The sequence below is a fragment of the Salmo trutta genome, chromosome 22 (assembly GCF_901001165.1).
Source record: "Salmo trutta chromosome 22, fSalTru1.1, whole genome shotgun sequence".
In the NCBI taxonomy this organism is placed as follows: domain Eukaryota; kingdom Metazoa; phylum Chordata; class Actinopteri; order Salmoniformes; family Salmonidae; genus Salmo; species Salmo trutta.
Genome location: NC_042978.1, coordinates 38,064,850 through 38,081,537, shown reverse-complemented (window position 1 = coordinate 38,081,537; position 16,688 = coordinate 38,064,850). Strand labels below are relative to the sequence as shown.

Genomic DNA, 16,688 nt, shown 5'->3' with positions numbered 1-16,688 from the left:
CCACATAAAACAAATACCCCCTGCCAGCTATGTGGTGTAGGAATGCACAAACGGCAGACTGTCCTCTGCACTGCTATGTTGAGGCATGTTGGGTCTTGAGTACAGTTATGGAGGGGGCCCAGATTCTGACTCCTGATGTGAAAAACAGACCTGTATTAGGGACAGAGGAAGGGAAAGAAACAGTCACACCCCTGAGTTTTATGTCTGTAGGTCAGGAGCGATATAGGAGGAAAATCCTTTCTGACACAGCAACAACTTTAAAGAGCATACAGTATGTATAAATCTTTAACATAGGGTCCTACTATATATATTTTCTTTAGATTCGTTTTGGAATCAGTCTTACCACTAGACTGTAACTGTATACTATGCTCTTGCCAGTGTGTTTGAAGCTGGAATCCTTAATGTTGAAATGGCCATGTTGGTTTGTGATATTACAACAACAAAGAAGTTAGTGAAAACAATGGACACTGTTTTTTCACCTCGGACATCATTGCACTCGCGACTGAAGAGCACAATATGTACTGCAACAACAACAAAATCTCAGCTCGACAACAAAACCTATAACAGCTGTAGTGGGACAGCTGTAGTGGGACAGCTGAAGTGGGACAGCTGAAGTGGGACAACTGTAGTGGGACAGCTGTAGTGGGACAACTGTAGTGGGACATCTGAAGTGGGACAGCTGTAGTGGGACAGCTGTAGTGGGACAGCTGTAGTGGGACAGCTGTGGTGGGCCAGCTGTAGTGGGCCAGCTAGAGTGGGACAGCTATAGTAGGACAGCTGTGGTGGGACAGCTGTAGTGGGACAGCTGTAGTGGGACAGCTGTAGTGGGACAACTGTAGTGGGACAGCTGAAGTGGGACAGCTGTAGTGGGACAGCTGTAGTGGGACAGCTGAAGTGGGACAGCTGTAGTGGGACAGCCAGTGGCGCTGTTTCCCCTACTGCAGATCCCATCCTTAAGCTGCAGGTGTCTGCTGTTGAGTAAAACACAACTCAGCCTGATGGTCATCTGGGAGTTTTCAACAGTGGACTGAATCTACACCACTCTGTCAACAGAAGTCCACCTACTGCATTCCCGCCAAACTACACGCTCTGGATGTAGAATAGAATAGTACTTTATTAGTCCATCTCTGGGGAGGAAATGCTGGTTATTCCACACACTAGAAAGCAGTCTAATCCCAGATCCCCAGTATGCTTTCAGTCTGCTCTTTGTTTCATGCTTGTTTCTATCTGGATTAGAGGGTAGCATGGATAGAGATTATACCAGGCAGTCTGAAAAAGACGGGACAGCATTAAGTTAATGACTCCCTCTTCCTTAAGTGAACAACAGGATTGGACAGGATTAAAAAGTGAACATTGATTCATGCTCTTATTTCTCCTATAAAGCTGTTAGGGAAGACAACTAGACCGTGAGTTGTAATGTAGTATGTTAGAAATAAAATATGGGTAACAATTTACATAAAGTTGTTCTTATACCGTTGTTGTCAGGTGTGTACTGGTAGCGATGTCAGGTGCAGGAGAGCAGAGATTTGTGAACAGTCACAAGAATTATGTTTAACAAAAAACATCTACGTGAAAATACCACGGAAAAACAAACCAGTCTGGCGCGTCAACAACAAACACGTAACACAAACAATCTTACACAAAGACATGATGGGGAACAGAGGAATAAATACATGTAGATTGATTGGGGAATGAAAACCAGGTGTGCAGGGAACAAGACAAAACAAATGGTTACATGAAAAATGGAGCGGTGATGGCTAGAAAGCCGGTGACGTCGACCGCTGAACGCCGCCCGAACAAGGAGAGGAGCCGACTTTGGCGGAAGTCATGACAGTTGTAGCTACAGTGAGGGAAAAAAGTATTTGATCCCCTGCTGATTTTGTACGTTTGCCCACTGACAAAGAAAGGATCAGTCTATAATTTTAATGGTAGGTTTATTTGAACAGTGAGAGACAGAATAACAACAAAAATATCCAGAAAAACGCATGTCAGAAATGTTATAAATTGATTTGCATTTTAATGAGGGAAATAAGTATTTGACCCCCTCTCAATCAGAAAGATTTCTGGTTCCCAGGTGTCTTTTATACAGGTAACGAGCTAAGATTAGGAGCACACTCTTAAAGGGAATGCTCCTAACCGCAGCTTGTTACCTGTAAAAAAGACATCTCCACAGAAGCAATCAATCAATCAGATTCCAAACTCTCCACCATGGCCAAGACCAAAGAGCTCTCCAAGGATGTCAGGGACAAGATTGTAGACCTACACAAGGCTGGAATGGGCTACAAGACCATCGCCAAGCAGCTTGGTGAGAAGGTGACAACATTTGGTGCGATTATTCGCAAATGGAAGAAACACAAAAGAACTGTCAATCTCCCTCGGCCTGGGGCTCCATGCAAGATATCACCTCGTGGAGTTGCAATGATCATGAGAACGGTGAGGAATCAGCCCAGAACTACACGGGAGGATCTTGTCAATGATCTCAAGGCAGCTGGGACCATAGTCACCAAGAAAACAATTGGTAACACACTACGCCGTGAAGGACTGAAATCCTGCAGCGTCCGCAAGGTCCCCCTGCTCAAGAATACATATACATGCCCGTCTGAAGTTTGCCAATGAACATCTGAATGACTCAGAGGACAACTGGTGAAAGTGTTGTGGTCAGATGAGACCAAAATGGAGCTCTTTGACATCAACTCAACTCGCCGTGTTTGGAGGAGGAGGAATGCTGCCTATGACCCCAAGAACACCATCTCCACCGTCAAACATGGAAGTGGAAACATTATGCTTTGGGGGTGTTTTTCTGCTAAGGGGACAGGACAACTTGACCGCATCAAAGGGACGATGGACGGGGCCGTGTACCGTCAAATCTTGTGTGAGAACCTCCTTCCCTCAGCCAGGGCATTGAAAATGGGTCGTGGATGGGAATTCCAGCATGACAATGACCCAAAACACACGGCCAAGGCAACAAAGGAGTGGCTCAAGAAGAAGCACATTAAGGTCCTGGAGTGGCCTAGCCTGTCTCCAGACCTTAATCCCATAGAAAATCTGTGGAGGGAGCTGAAGGTTCGAGTTGCCAAACGTCAGCCTCGAAACCTTAATGACTTGGAGAAGATCTGCAAAGAGGAGTGGGACAAAATCCCTCCTGAGATGTGTGTAAACCTGGTGGCCAACTACAAGAAACGTCTGACCTCTGTGATTGCCAACAAGGGTTTTGCCACCAAGTACTAAGTCATGTTTTGCAGAGGGGTCAAATACTTATTTCCCTCATTAAAATGCAAATCATTTTATAACATTTTTGACATGCGTTTTTCTGGATTTTTTTTATTGTTATTCTGTCTCTCACTGTTCAAACAAACCTACCATTAAAATTATAGACTGATCATTTCTTTGTCAGTGGGCAAACGTGCAAAATCAGCAGGGGATCAAATACTTTTTTCCCTCACTGTATACTCTGGAGAACTGTTGTGAAAAAAAGCCAAAACCCAATTAAATGTACTGATTATATGCCATGCTTAATTAATTAAGCAGCTCTATTTACAGTGGCTTAATCTGGATGTTATTGTCAATCTAGTCACGTACATCCGTCTGAACTGAAGTTGTCTTTGTATAGTAATGGACCTGTAGTAATTACTAACTGAAACAGCCTCAATCTCTGTCTCCAAGTCACTGAGGACCCACTGACTGCCCAACTCAAAGCTCTGAAAACCGATAGCTAGTTACGCACAGACAAAATTATAATAATATCAATCCATTCCACCGCTGAGAATTGACACGCTGCCAAGACGTCTTTCTTTATTTCCATATTTGTCAGTTATTTTTTCTCCTCGCCTTTGAGGAAAATAAAATACTTTTAAGGGGGCTTAGTGGAGACAGACAGTGTGGGTTTCATGTTTGCTCGCCTCTTTTGTCTGGGCCTGTTGGAGGCTGAATGTGGCTGGAGTTACAGGTTTAAAAGTCTGCACCATCACAGAATTGAGTCCCCCCCCACCCCCTCTTCGACATTCTCAGGCTGCCATGTCACGCCCGATTCCAATCAGGCATCGCCCTAGATGCCCCCAGAACAGAGCCCACCACAACAATGGGTCCTAAAATCCTTGGCAGCCAGCAGAGTGTGTACCAGGCCCAGCCTGCTGTATAAAATTAAGGGAGAAGAAAAGCCTTTGATTTCTCAATAACGACTCTTCATTAAGATTATATTGTTAGCAATTTGTCAGGTATTTAAGCTGTCTTGTGAAGTACATAAGAGGTAGTGTGTTTCACTCGATTGAGCTGTGAAAAAAGCATCTAAAGCCCAGCTGATCGAGGCTGAATCAGGTCCAGATGGCACAGACAGACAGTGGTGTTGTTCATGGTCTGCTTTCTGGTGAAAATCTTTTCTGCCCTCTGAAGTAACATCTGGTTGCTGTCATCATCGTTGCCAGAGTTGTTATAATCAGAGTGTATTATTCTGTTCATTCCATAAAGGGTTTCTCATGCTCTCCTTCTCCCCCCCTCTCTCTCCATCCCTCTCTCGCCTCCCTCTCTCTCCTGCCTCCATCTCTCCCTCCCTCTCTCTCTCTGTCTGTCCATCCCTTCCTCTCTCCAGGTGTGCTGAAGGACTACCTGCGTGAGTTGCCATACCCCCTCATCACAAAGCACCTGTATGAGGCTGTGTTAGACTCCATGGCTAAGAGGCCTCTGCGTATTGGAGCGGGAGGATGTGAGAATGATCTGGTGGACACAGAACAGACTGTCAGCCTGCTGGAGAACCTGCCAGAGGTGGAGAGGGTAAGGAGAAGATCCTTTTAAGGGCTTTTCACAATACTGAGCCATACCTGAGCCAAACCAAGCTGTACTGAGCTGGCCTGATTACGAATCCTCCATGTAGTTTCTGGAACCATGCTGTAAAAAAAGAAAATATCTGAGGCAGCGCAGTACAGTTGTGTTAGCCTGCCTTGTCCCAGCATGCTCTCTGTCTGTGTAATCCCAGTTGACCCTGCGGAGGCTGCTGGACCACCTGAAGCTGGTGGCGTCGCACCACGACATCAACAAGATGACGTGTCAGAACCTGGCAGTGTGCTTCGGCCCCGTGCTGCTCAGCCAACGCCAGGAGGCCAGCTGCCATAGCAACCGTGTCTTCATCGACTCAGAAGAGCTGGCCAGTGCCCTGCACTTTAAGAAGCACATCGAGGTGCTGCACTACCTTCTGCAGCTATGGCCAGGTAACCTCCACCATAGAGATGCAATATTACTAGAGTGACCTATGTCATAAACCTTCATAACTCTAGAATTTCGCGGATAATGGCAGCCATCTTTGTCAGGGATAAATTAATATCTAGTCAACCTCATCCTTCATCCATTTTTTATAGTTGATTAATGACAAGCTTAATTATCTTTTATCTTGCAGTGAATGTATGAGGCTTTAAGATCAGGCAGTCTGTGATTATGAACATCCTGGGCATTGTGAATCACTGAGCCAACAACTTAAACAACTAATTACATTTACAGACTTTAAAAGCACTCACCCAAAATCAAGACATTTCCTAGAAGGGCGCTATGTTGGTGGAACTGCTTTCTAGCGCAAATTGCTCCTAGCTCTGTGGTTCTGTTCCAAACATGACTTTAAAAGGCTGGGCTGGCGCTTTGATCTCTGGTGGTTTGGCTTGGCTGACACACACACACACAGCAATTAGCCATTCGCTGCCATCTGTTCGATCGTCATAGATGAAATGCTCCACAGTGTGCTTCATCATATTGGGAGGGCCAAAGCCTTGTTGTAAACCAAGCTCATTGGGTAGTGCCGCTTTCATATAAATCCCTGTCCAGAGAAAATATGGCACCCTATTGCCTATATATTGCACTTCTTTTGTTCAGAGCCCTATTGGCCCTGGTCAAAATAAGTGCACTATAAAGGGAATAGGGTGTAAAGTGTCGAATCAAAAATGCATCTTTTGACCAATGGGTAAAATACTATGTTAATTGTGTAGATACAGTGCATTCAGAAAGTATTCAGACCCCTTGACTTTTTCCCCAATTTGTTGCGTTACAGCATTATTCTAAAATTGATAGTTTTTTCCCTCAATCTACACACAATACCCCATAATGACAAAGCAAAAAGAGTTTTTAGAAATGTTTGCAAGTTTATTAAAAATAAAAAACTGAAATATAACATTTACTTAAGTATTCAGACCCTTAGTACTTTGTTTAAGCAGCTTTGGCAGCGATTACAGCCTTGACCTAGAGTCTTCTTGGGTATGACGCTACAAGCTTGGCACACCTGCATTTGAGTTTCTCAAATTCTTCTCTGCAGATCCTCTCAAGCTCTGACAGGTTGGATGGGGAACGTTGCTGCACAGCTATTTTCAGGTCACTCCAGAGATGTTCGATCGGGTTCAAGTCCGGGCTCTGGCCAGCTCTAGGAAGAGTCTTGGTGGTTCTAAACTCCTTCCATTTAAGAATGATGGAAGCCACTGTGTTCTTTAGGACCTTCAATGCTGCAGAAATGTTTTGATACTCTTCCCCAGATCTGTGCCTCGACACAATCCTATCTCGGCGCTCTACAGACATTTTCATTGACCTCATGGCTTGGTGTTATGGTTTTTGCTCTGACATGCACTGTCAACTGTGGGGCCTTATATAGACAGGTGCCTTTCCAAAATGTGCCCAATCAATTGAATTTACCACAGGTGGACTCCAATCAATTTGTAGAAACATCTCAAGGATGATCAATGGAAACAGGATGCACCTGAGCTCAATTTCGAGTCTCATAGCAAAGGGTCTGAATACCTATATAAATATGACGACCACCTGGATTCGGTCTTACGTAGAAAAATGTGAAATTGTGTTTTTTTTACTTTGGATAAAAGTAAAGACTCAGAGCTAGAAAATGGTATATCATACACTGCAGTTGAGGAACAATGGGAAAGTCATTCTGTTTGAAAGTTGATCAAGTTGTCCCTTGAATGTTTTGGTACCTACTGGAGAGCTCTTCTTTGTCTACACCCATTCAGCATCGTTCACACCCTCTTAAGTCTTAGCCCCACCCATCTCTTTAAGGATTCACATGTGAGGCCATATGGTAAACACACGCTATATCAAATAAAATCTACGTTTATTTGTCACATAAGGTGTAAACGGTACAGTGAAGTGGATCCTTGCATAGTAGTAATATCAAAAAACAGAAAGTGTCCTGATATTTTATCATTATTAGATGACGCTTGCCCGCCACACTTGTCTAAATTGATGGGTCATGTGATGGAAATTCTATAACCATCCCTCAGCCACATCTAGCTAAGTGGATGGGTCACTATTGTCTAGATATGTACACATGTTCATGAAATACAATGGATGGCCATATCCACCCCCAGACACACCTGGCTAATTTGATGGGTCATGTAATAATCCGGCCGAAGTGGAGTCTTTTGTTTAGACATGTAGCTAGCTAAACAATGAACCGGCATAATCCCATCTCATACTACTACCAATACAAACATTGTCATAGCTGTAATATGAATCTGCAGGTAGCTAAAGCTAACAAACTAGGTTCAATGTTAGCTAGCTATAACTAGCAAATGGAATTTCTGATTTGAAAGTATTACTACACAGATCATACACATAACGTTAGCTAGCGAGCCAGCAAGCTAATGTTTGCTAGCTAACTAACAGTACGCTTTAACTTGCAATAAAAATGACTTTCTGACCAAATTTGAAATTTAGATTTGAAAATGTAGCTAGACTATTATCCGTATACATAAATGAACGGTTCACGGCAGATTGGGACCATTTAACTCTGTTTTGTTTGTAGCTACATCTTGTTAAGTCACTCTGGTTCACACCGACCGTGGCATGTGCAGAAAGTAGCCCATTACTTTTTCCAACTGATCTGTCAATAGCGCCTGCTAAATAATGCATTTTGATAAAAAATAAATGTTTACGTTCGAATGCCGCTCCTGTGAAGTAGTGACGTGCGACAAACGCCTACTTTCCTGAAACTGGTCACAATAAGGTATTTCTGTTTTTTACTTTTAATACATTTGCAAAAATGTGTCATTATGGGGTATTAGGTGTAGATTGATGAGAAAAATAAATAATTTAATCAATTTTAGAATAAGGCTGTAATGTAACAAAATGTGGAAAAAGTGAAGGGGTCTGTATACTTTTCAAATTCATTGTAATTCTCTAGAAAACCAATGGTCTAAACTTCTTGTCTCTATCCTAATCCGTCCAAACGTTATTGAAGTTTTTAACCTTGTAGCATGGCCAGAATTAGGGTGACTAAATCAATGGAGGCCAGAGAAACAAAGTGGGAAAAAAATCAGGAAAATTGTTTCACATCAGCTTGACTGGATTCTGTGCAAGAACATGGCTACCTGACAGGCTCATCTTTCTTTTCGAATCCGCAGGACATTAAACAATATAGAGGTAAGATGGATATCAGTTTAGAGACATGACGTAGTATTTTCATATTTTAGTATACGCTTTTCATATTAATTCGAAATTCCTGTTATTTTTCAAAGATTTCTCACAAAAATAAGCGTATCTCTGTGAAATGACAACAGCGCACAGAGCGTCTACCAAGCTTTTTATTTTCAAAGCATTTTACATTTATTTCAGCTCGTCTCATGCTAATTTAGCTTTCTGTGACCCATGGAAGCAACTTTGAAGACGACGACTACAATATGTAAAATCCTCAAAAGAGAAACCTGCACCGCTATGTCAACAGAGCTCGGGGCTTATTATCGGATGTATTAGGTTACGAAATCTGACTTTTTATATACAGTTGAAGTCGGAAGTTTACATACACCTTAGCCAAATACATGTAAACTCAGTTTTTCACAATTCCCGACATTTAATCCGAGTACAAATTCCCTGTCTTAAATCAGTTAGAATCACCACTTTATTTTAAGAATTTGAAATGTCAGAATAATAGTAGAGAGAATGATTTATTTCAGCTTTTATTTCTTTCATCACATTCCCAGTGGGTCAGAAGTTTACATACACTCAATTAGTATTTGGTAGCATTGCCTTTAAATTAAGTAACTTGGGTCAAACTTTTCGGGTAGCCTTCCACAAGCTTCCCACGATAAGCTGGGTGAATTTTGGCCCATTCCTCCTGACAGAGCTGGTGTAACTGTGTCAGGTTTGTAGGCCTTCTTGCTCACACACGCTTTTTCACTTCTGCCCACACATTTTCTATAGGATTGAGGTCAGGGATTTGTGATGGCCTCTCCAACACCTTCAATTTGTTGTCCTTAAGCCATTTTGCCACTTTGGAAGTATGCTTGGGGTCATTGTCCATTTGGAAGACCCATTTGCGACCAAGCTTTAACTTCTTGACTGATGTCTTGAGATGTTGCTTCAATATATCCACATAATTTTCCTCCCTCATGATGCCATCTATTTTGTGAAGTGCACAAGTCCTTCCTGCAGCAAAGCACCCCCACAACATGATGTTGCCACCCCCGTGCTTCACGGTTGGGATGGTGTTCTTTGGCCTCCCTCTTTTTCCTCTAAATATAACGATGGTCATTATGGCCAAACAGTTCTATTTTTGTTTCATCAGACCAGAGGACATTTCTCCAAAAAGTACGATCTTTGTCTCCATGTGCAGTTGCAAACCGTAGTCTGGCTTTTTTATTGCGGGTTTGGAGCAGTGGCTTCTTCCTTGCTGAGCGGCCTTTCAGGTTATGTGGATATAGGACTCGTTTTACTGTGGATATAGATACTTTTGTACCTGTTTCCTCCAGCATCTTCACAAGGTCCTTTGCTGTTGTTCTGGGATTGATTTGCACTTTTCGCACCAAAGTATGTTCATCTCTAGGAGACAGAACGCGTCTCCTTCCTGAGCGGTATGACGGCTGCGTTGTCCCATGGTGTTTATACTTGCGTACTATCGTTTGTACAGATGAATGTGGTACCTTCAGGTGTTTGGAAATTGCTCCCAAGGATGAACCATACTTGTGGAGGTCTACAATTGTTCTTCTGAGGTCTTGGCTGATTTCTTTTGATTTTCCCATGATGTCAAGCAAAGAGGCACTGCGTTTGAAGGTAGGCCTTGAAATACATCCACAGGTACACCTCCAATTGACTCAAATAATGTCAATTAGCCTATCAGAAGCTTCTAATGCCATGACATCATTTTCTGGAATTTTCCAAGCTGTTTAAAGGCACAGTCAACTTAGTGTATGTAAACTTCTGACCCACTGGAATTGTGATACAGTGAATTATAAGTTAAATAATCTGTCTGTAAACAATTGTTGGAAAAATTGCTTGTGTCATGCACAAAGTAGATGTGTCATGCACAAAGTAGATGTCCTAACCAAGTGTATGTAAACTTCCGACTTCAACTGTAATGTTAATGATATGTTAGAGAAGACCCGACTATTCAAAATGTGAATAATCATATTTGTCTTGGTAAAATGTACTTTACAACATAAGGAAGTGAAATTTCATCACCAAATCGCATTTTCACCCGCTCTGGGCAGAGTGGGTGGACACCCTGTAGGGTATCGTTTGGGATGCAGACAGACATCCTGGACCAACTGTGGCTCTATGGTTGGTCATTAGTCTCCCTGTCCAACTGTTCTGCTCTCAGCAGCTGTCTTCTTTGTGTGCACAGTGGCATGAGAACAGATACGCACCGTCGAGTACAGGGATATAGGGAGGGATATGAGAGAGAGAGGGGTATGAGTGTTGGGTTGCTAGGCGGTTTAGATGTCAAAGCCTGTGTTATTGTTTAAGTCTGAGGAGGATGGAGAATAGAAGCCTATAAGGCTAAACCTGTCTGATCCCCTCAGATCACTAACATTCCAACTGCACTAACTGCATTTAACTTCATAGTGTTGTTTATGTACGCTGCATGGTGTACTGCTTAAGATTACACTTGCAAGGCAAGCAACTGATCTTTATACTCCTCGCTGTCCCTGCCCTCCAAATTGACTCCCATTCTGCTTATTAATATGTTAAAACATGACCTTTATTTATTTTTTTATACGATTTTATTTGATATTTTATCAACAGTACAAAACAGACATCATACAAACATCAACTTCATCACTCCTGCCCAGACCCGCTAGCCCTCACCCCTATCTCCATCAACTACATCACCCTACCCAGACCCACTAGCCCTCACCCCTTCTCCATCAACTACATCACTCCTACCCAGACCCGCTAGCCCTCACCCCTATCTCCATCAACTACATCACCCTACCCAGACCCACTAGCCCTCACCCCTTCTCCATCAACTACATCACTCCTACCCAGACCCGCTAGCCCTCACCCCTATCTCCATCAACTACATCACCCTACCCAGACCCACTAGCCATCACCCCTATCTCCATCAACTACATCACCCTACCCAGACCCACTAGCCCTCACCCCTATCTCCATCAACTACATCACTCCTACCCAGACCCACTAGCCCTCACCCCTATCTCTATCAACTACATCACTCCTACCCAGACCCACTAGCCCTCACCCCTTCTCCATCAACTACATCACTCCTACCCAGACCCACTAGCCATCACCCCTATCTCCATCAACTACATCACCCTACCCAGACCCACTAGCCCTCACCCCTTCTCCATCAACTACATCACTCCTACCCAGACCCACTAGCCATCACCCCTTCTCCATCAACTACATTACTCCTACCCAGACCCACTAGCCATCACCCCTTCTCCATCAACTACATTACTCCTGCCCAGACCCACTAGCCCTCACCCCTATCTCCATCAACTACATCACTCCTACCCAGACCCACTAGCCATCACCCCTTCTCCATCAACTACATTACTCCTGCCCAGACCCACTAGCCCTCACCCCTATCTCCATCAACTACATCACTCCTACCCAGACCCACTAGCCCTCACCCCTATCTCCATCAACTACATCACTCCTACCCAGACCCACTAGCCATCACCCCTATCTCCATCAACTACATCACTCCTGCCCAGACCCACTAGCCCTCACCCCTATCTCCATCAACTACATCACTCCTGCCCAGACCCACTAGCCCTCACCCCTATCTCCATCAACTACATCACTCCTGCCCAGACCCACTAGCCCTCACCCCTATCTCCATCAACTACATCACTCCTACCCAGACCCACTAGCCCTCACCCCTATCTCCATCAACTACATCACTCGTACCCAGACCCACTAGCCATCACCCCTTCTCCATCAACTACATCACTCCTGCCCAGACCCACTAGCCCTCACCCCTATCTCCATCAACTACATCACTCCTACCCAGACCCACTAGCCCTCACCCCTATCTCTATCAACTACATCACTCCTACCCAGACCCACTAGCCCTCACCTCTATCTCCATCAACTACATCACTCCTGCCCAGACCCACTAGCCATCACCCCTATCTCCATCAACTACATCACTCCTACCCAGACCCACTAGCCCTCACCCCTATCTCCATCAACTACATCACTCCTACCCAGACCCACTAGCCCTCATCCTTATCTCCATCAACTACATCACTCCTACCCAGACCCACTAGCCCTCACCCCTATCTCCATCAACTACATCACTCCTACCCAGACCCACTAGCCCTCATCCCTATCTCCATCAACTACATCACTCCTGCCCAGACCCACTAGCCCTCATCCCTATCTCTATCAACTACATCACTCCTACCCAGACCCACTAGCCCTCACCCCTATCTCTATCAACTACATCACTCCTACCCAGACCCACTAGCCATCACCCCTTCTCCATCAACTACATCACTCCTACCCAGACCCACTAGCCCTCACCCCTATCTCCATCAACTACATCACTCCTACCCAGACCCACTAGCCCTCACCCCTATCTCCATCAACTACATCACTCCTACCCAGACCCACTAGCCATCACCCCTATCTCCATCAACTACATCACTCCTACCCAGACCCACTAGCCATCACCCCTATCTCCATCAACTACATCACTCCTACCCAGACCCACTAGCCCTCACCCCTATCTCCATCAACTACATCACTCCTACCCAGACCCACTAGCCCTCACCCCTATCTCCATCAACTACATCACTCCTATCCAGACCCACTAGCCATCACCCCTATCTCCATCAACTACATCACTCCTACGAAGACCCACTAGCCATCACCCCTATCTCCATCAACTACATCACTCCTACCCAGACCCACTAGCCATCACCCCTATCTCCATCAACTACATCACTCGTACCCAGACCCACTAGCCCTCACCCCTATCTCCATCAACTACATCACTCCTACCCAGACCCACTAGCCCTCACCCCTATCTCCATCAACTACATCACTCCTACCCAGACCCACTAGCCCTCACCCCTATCTCCATCAACTACATCACCCCTATCTCCAGCGCCCATATCACTTTCCACCACATGGCCTCAAACTGCACGATTTTGTTAAAAGATTACTTTTCGTACCCTCTCCACCTAGGATATTCCAGTCCTAACTTTAGCCCTTAGCCCTCCCAGCTTCACCCTAACATTTCACAATCATTATGAGATATGTTCAGCCTCTTCACGAGGTCCACACCTTCCACTGCATTGTTGCATAGTCCTGGAGTGTGTGTCTGGGGTTGTGTGAATGTGTTTCTGGGGTTGTGTGAGTGTGTGAGTGTGTCTGGGGTTGTGTGAGTGTGTTTCTGGGGTTGTGTGAATGTGTGTCTGGGGTTGTGTGAGTGTGTGTCTGGGGTTGTGTGAGTGTGTGTCTGGGGTTGTGTGAGTGTGTTTCTGGGGTTGTGTGAGTGTGTCTGGGGTTGTGTGAGTGTGTGTCTGGGGTTGTGTGAGTGTGTTTCTGGGGTTATGTGAATGTGTTTCTGGGGTTGTGTGAATGTGTTTCTGGGGTTGTGTGAGTGTCTGGGGTTGTGTGAGTGTGTTTCTGGGGTTGTGAGTGTGTGTCTGGGGTTGTGAGTGTGTGTCTGGGGTTGTGTGAGTGTGTCTGGGGTTGTGTGAATGTGTTTCTGGAGTTGTGTGAATGTGTTTCTGGGGTTGTGTGAGTGTCTGGGGTTGTGTGAGTGTGTTTCTGGGGTTGTGAGTGTGTGTATGGGGTTGTGTGAGTGTGTCTGGGGTTGTGTGAATGTGTTTCTGGGGTTGTGTGAGTGTGTGAGTGTGTCTGGGGTTGTGTGAGTGTGTTTCTGGGGTTGTGTGAATGTGTGTCTGGGGTTGTGTGAGTGTGTGTCTGGGGTTGTGTGAGTGTGTGTCTGGGGTTGTGTGAGTGTGTTTCTGGGGTTGTGTGAGTGTGTCTGGGGTTGTGTGAGTGTGTGTCTGGGGTTGTGTGAGTGTGTTTCTGGGGTTATGTGAATGTGTTTCTGGGGTTGTGTGAATGTGTTTCTGGGGTTGTGTGAGTGTCTGGGGTTGTGTGAGTGTGTTTCTGGGGTTGTGAGTGTGTGTCTGGGGTTGTGAGTGTGTGTCTGGGGTTGTGTGAGTGTGTCTGGGGTTGTGTGAATGTGTTTCTGGAGTTGTGTGAATGTGTTTCTGGGGTTGTGTGAGTGTCTGGGGTTGTGTGAGTGTGTTTCTGGGGTTGTGAGTGTGTGTATGGGGTTGTGTGAGTGTGTCTGGGGTTGTGTGAATGTGTTTCTGGGGTTGTGTGAGTGTGTTTCTGGGGTTGTGTGAATGTGTTTCTGGGGTTGTGTGAATGTGTTTCTGGGGTTGTGTGAATGTGTTTCTGGGGTTGTGTGAGTGTGTCTGGGGTTGTGTGAATGTGTTTCTGGGGTTGTGTGAATGTGTTTCTGGGGTTGTGTGAATGTGTTTCTGGGGTTGTGTGAGTATGTGTCTGGGGTTGTGTGAGTGTGTCTGGGGTTATGTGAATGTGTTTCTGGGGTTGTGTGAGTGTTTCTGGGGTTGTGTGGGTGTTTCTGGGGTTGTGTGGGTGTTTCTGGGGTTATGTGAGTGTGTGTCTGGGGTTGTGAGTGTGTGTCTGGGGTTGTGTGATTGGGAGAGTTGGCTTGTCCTCTGTACTTGCTATGTTTTCAATGGGGGAGGAGGGTGTTAATGAACGGTGTGTGTGTGGGCAGATATGTGTCTGTATGTGACTGCTTGGCCTTGGTATTTGGTGAATTTCATAAGGAGGTGAAAGTGTGCGTGTGACTCATTGGCCTTGGTGACCGCTGTGCTTTTCTGGTGAGTGTGTGGCCGTGCTTATGTGTGTTGTGTGTGTGCGCACATGTGTGCTTGCGGGCATGTGTGTTTGGGCAGAGAGCAGGTGGTCAGGGATGGCAGAGTGGTGGGGAGGAGAGAGGAGAGGAGAGGAGCGGGGAGGGGAGGGGAGGAGAGGAGAGGGGAGGAGAGGAGAGGGGAGGGGAGAGGGGAGGGGAGGGGAGGAGAGGGGAGGGGAGGGGAGGAGAGGGGAGGAGAGGGGAGGGGAGGAGAGGGGAGGAGAGGAGGGGGAGGGGAGAGGGGAGGAGAGGAGAGGGGAGGGGGAGGAGAGGAGAGGGGGAGGGGAGGGGAGAGGGGAGGAAAGGAGAGGGGAGGGGAGGGGAGAGGGGAGGGGAGGGGGGAGGAGAGGAGAGGAGAGGAGAGGAGAGGGGAGGGGAGGGGAGGAGAGGAGAGGGGAGGGGAGGGGAGGGGGGAGGAGAGGAGAGGGGAGGGGAGGGGAGTGTGAGGCTCTGGATATTTTTAACTGGTCAGGGACATTTGATATAAACAAATGCATTCATTCGTTTTATTAACAAATGTCAATACAAAAACGAAGGTCCACCAAAGCAAAAACCTGATAAAAAATGAATTTATATGAATGTAAGTACAGAAATTGTTTGCTCACTGGGAAATAACAGACAACAGTTTGGAGTTTGAGACAGCAACTATGTGAGCTTATTACAGTATTATAGGCACTTCGTCCTGGGACTTCCTATGTAGAATAATCCCATACCTTCTAACAACTCTTGTGTAGCTTGTGAAGTCATAGAGCAAAACATGTTACATATCCGTGTTCGTGGGAGTCTCAGCTTTTAATAAGTCAAACCATCCGGACTCTACAGACGTTTTTGTCGAAAGACTCGGCACACCGCGCCGGCGTTACAGTAGGGGGGTCTCATTGAAAGCATTCATACAGTATGATATCAAAATCAGCTGTTGGCTTTGCTGTACCACTGTGGGGCTTGTGTACTTTACTTTCTACCTTCTTCAGCATGAAATAGCTGTCACAGTAAAGTCGAGTTTCAAGGTCTTTCATGTCAACTGGCTGCTTGACTGGTTGCTTTTTGTTGCAGTGAGTGGACATGTCAGTTTTACCTCTGAAATGTTTTTTGTTTGTTTTGTTTTGTTTTATTCCGCCACTGACAGTAGGAGGTATGTAAAGGTGTACTGTGGGGGACACCGTGTAGCAGGAACACAGAGAGACAGACAGGTAACTGGGCTGTGGTGGCTGGAGTGTTGGAGTGCTCAGTGTTCTGTTCTTCTCCTTAGCTCAGACATGCTCATATCATGTGATTCCTTCCTAGCCCTTCTTCACCCCACAGAAGGTCTGTGTGTTAGGTCAGTTCACAGACATTTGAAGACTAGGTAAAAAGTACAGCTGTAGAAGTGAAGTAGTAGAGTGTATTGGAGAGGCTTTGGCATATTTCTATGCAGCATGGCATGGGTTAATGTCTGAAATACCACCTTTAGACCGTGACTGTACTCCAGGAGGACCTTGTGTATACAGTGTGCTTGAATGAAAATTATAATATTTTTGATTTGAATAACTGGTTTGCACCAACAATGCTTGGAGAT

The 16,688-nt window shown here is 45.5% G+C and overlaps 1 protein-coding gene across 3 annotated transcripts in view; it reads left to right on the top strand.

Moving 5' to 3' along the window:
• syde2 (synapse defective 1, Rho GTPase, homolog 2 (C. elegans)) overlaps window positions 1-16,688 on the top strand; it is a 73,526-nt gene that overhangs the window by 51,415 nt on the left and 5,423 nt on the right. For all 3 annotated transcript variants that reach the window (XM_029707921.1, XM_029707922.1, XM_029707920.1), the window contains exons 5-6: window positions 4,586-4,767; window positions 4,970-5,201. In XM_029707921.1, coding sequence (XP_029563781.1) covers window positions 4,586-4,767; window positions 4,970-5,201 — 414 coding nt within the window. The remainder of the gene's footprint in view (window positions 1-4,585; window positions 4,768-4,969; window positions 5,202-16,688) is intronic.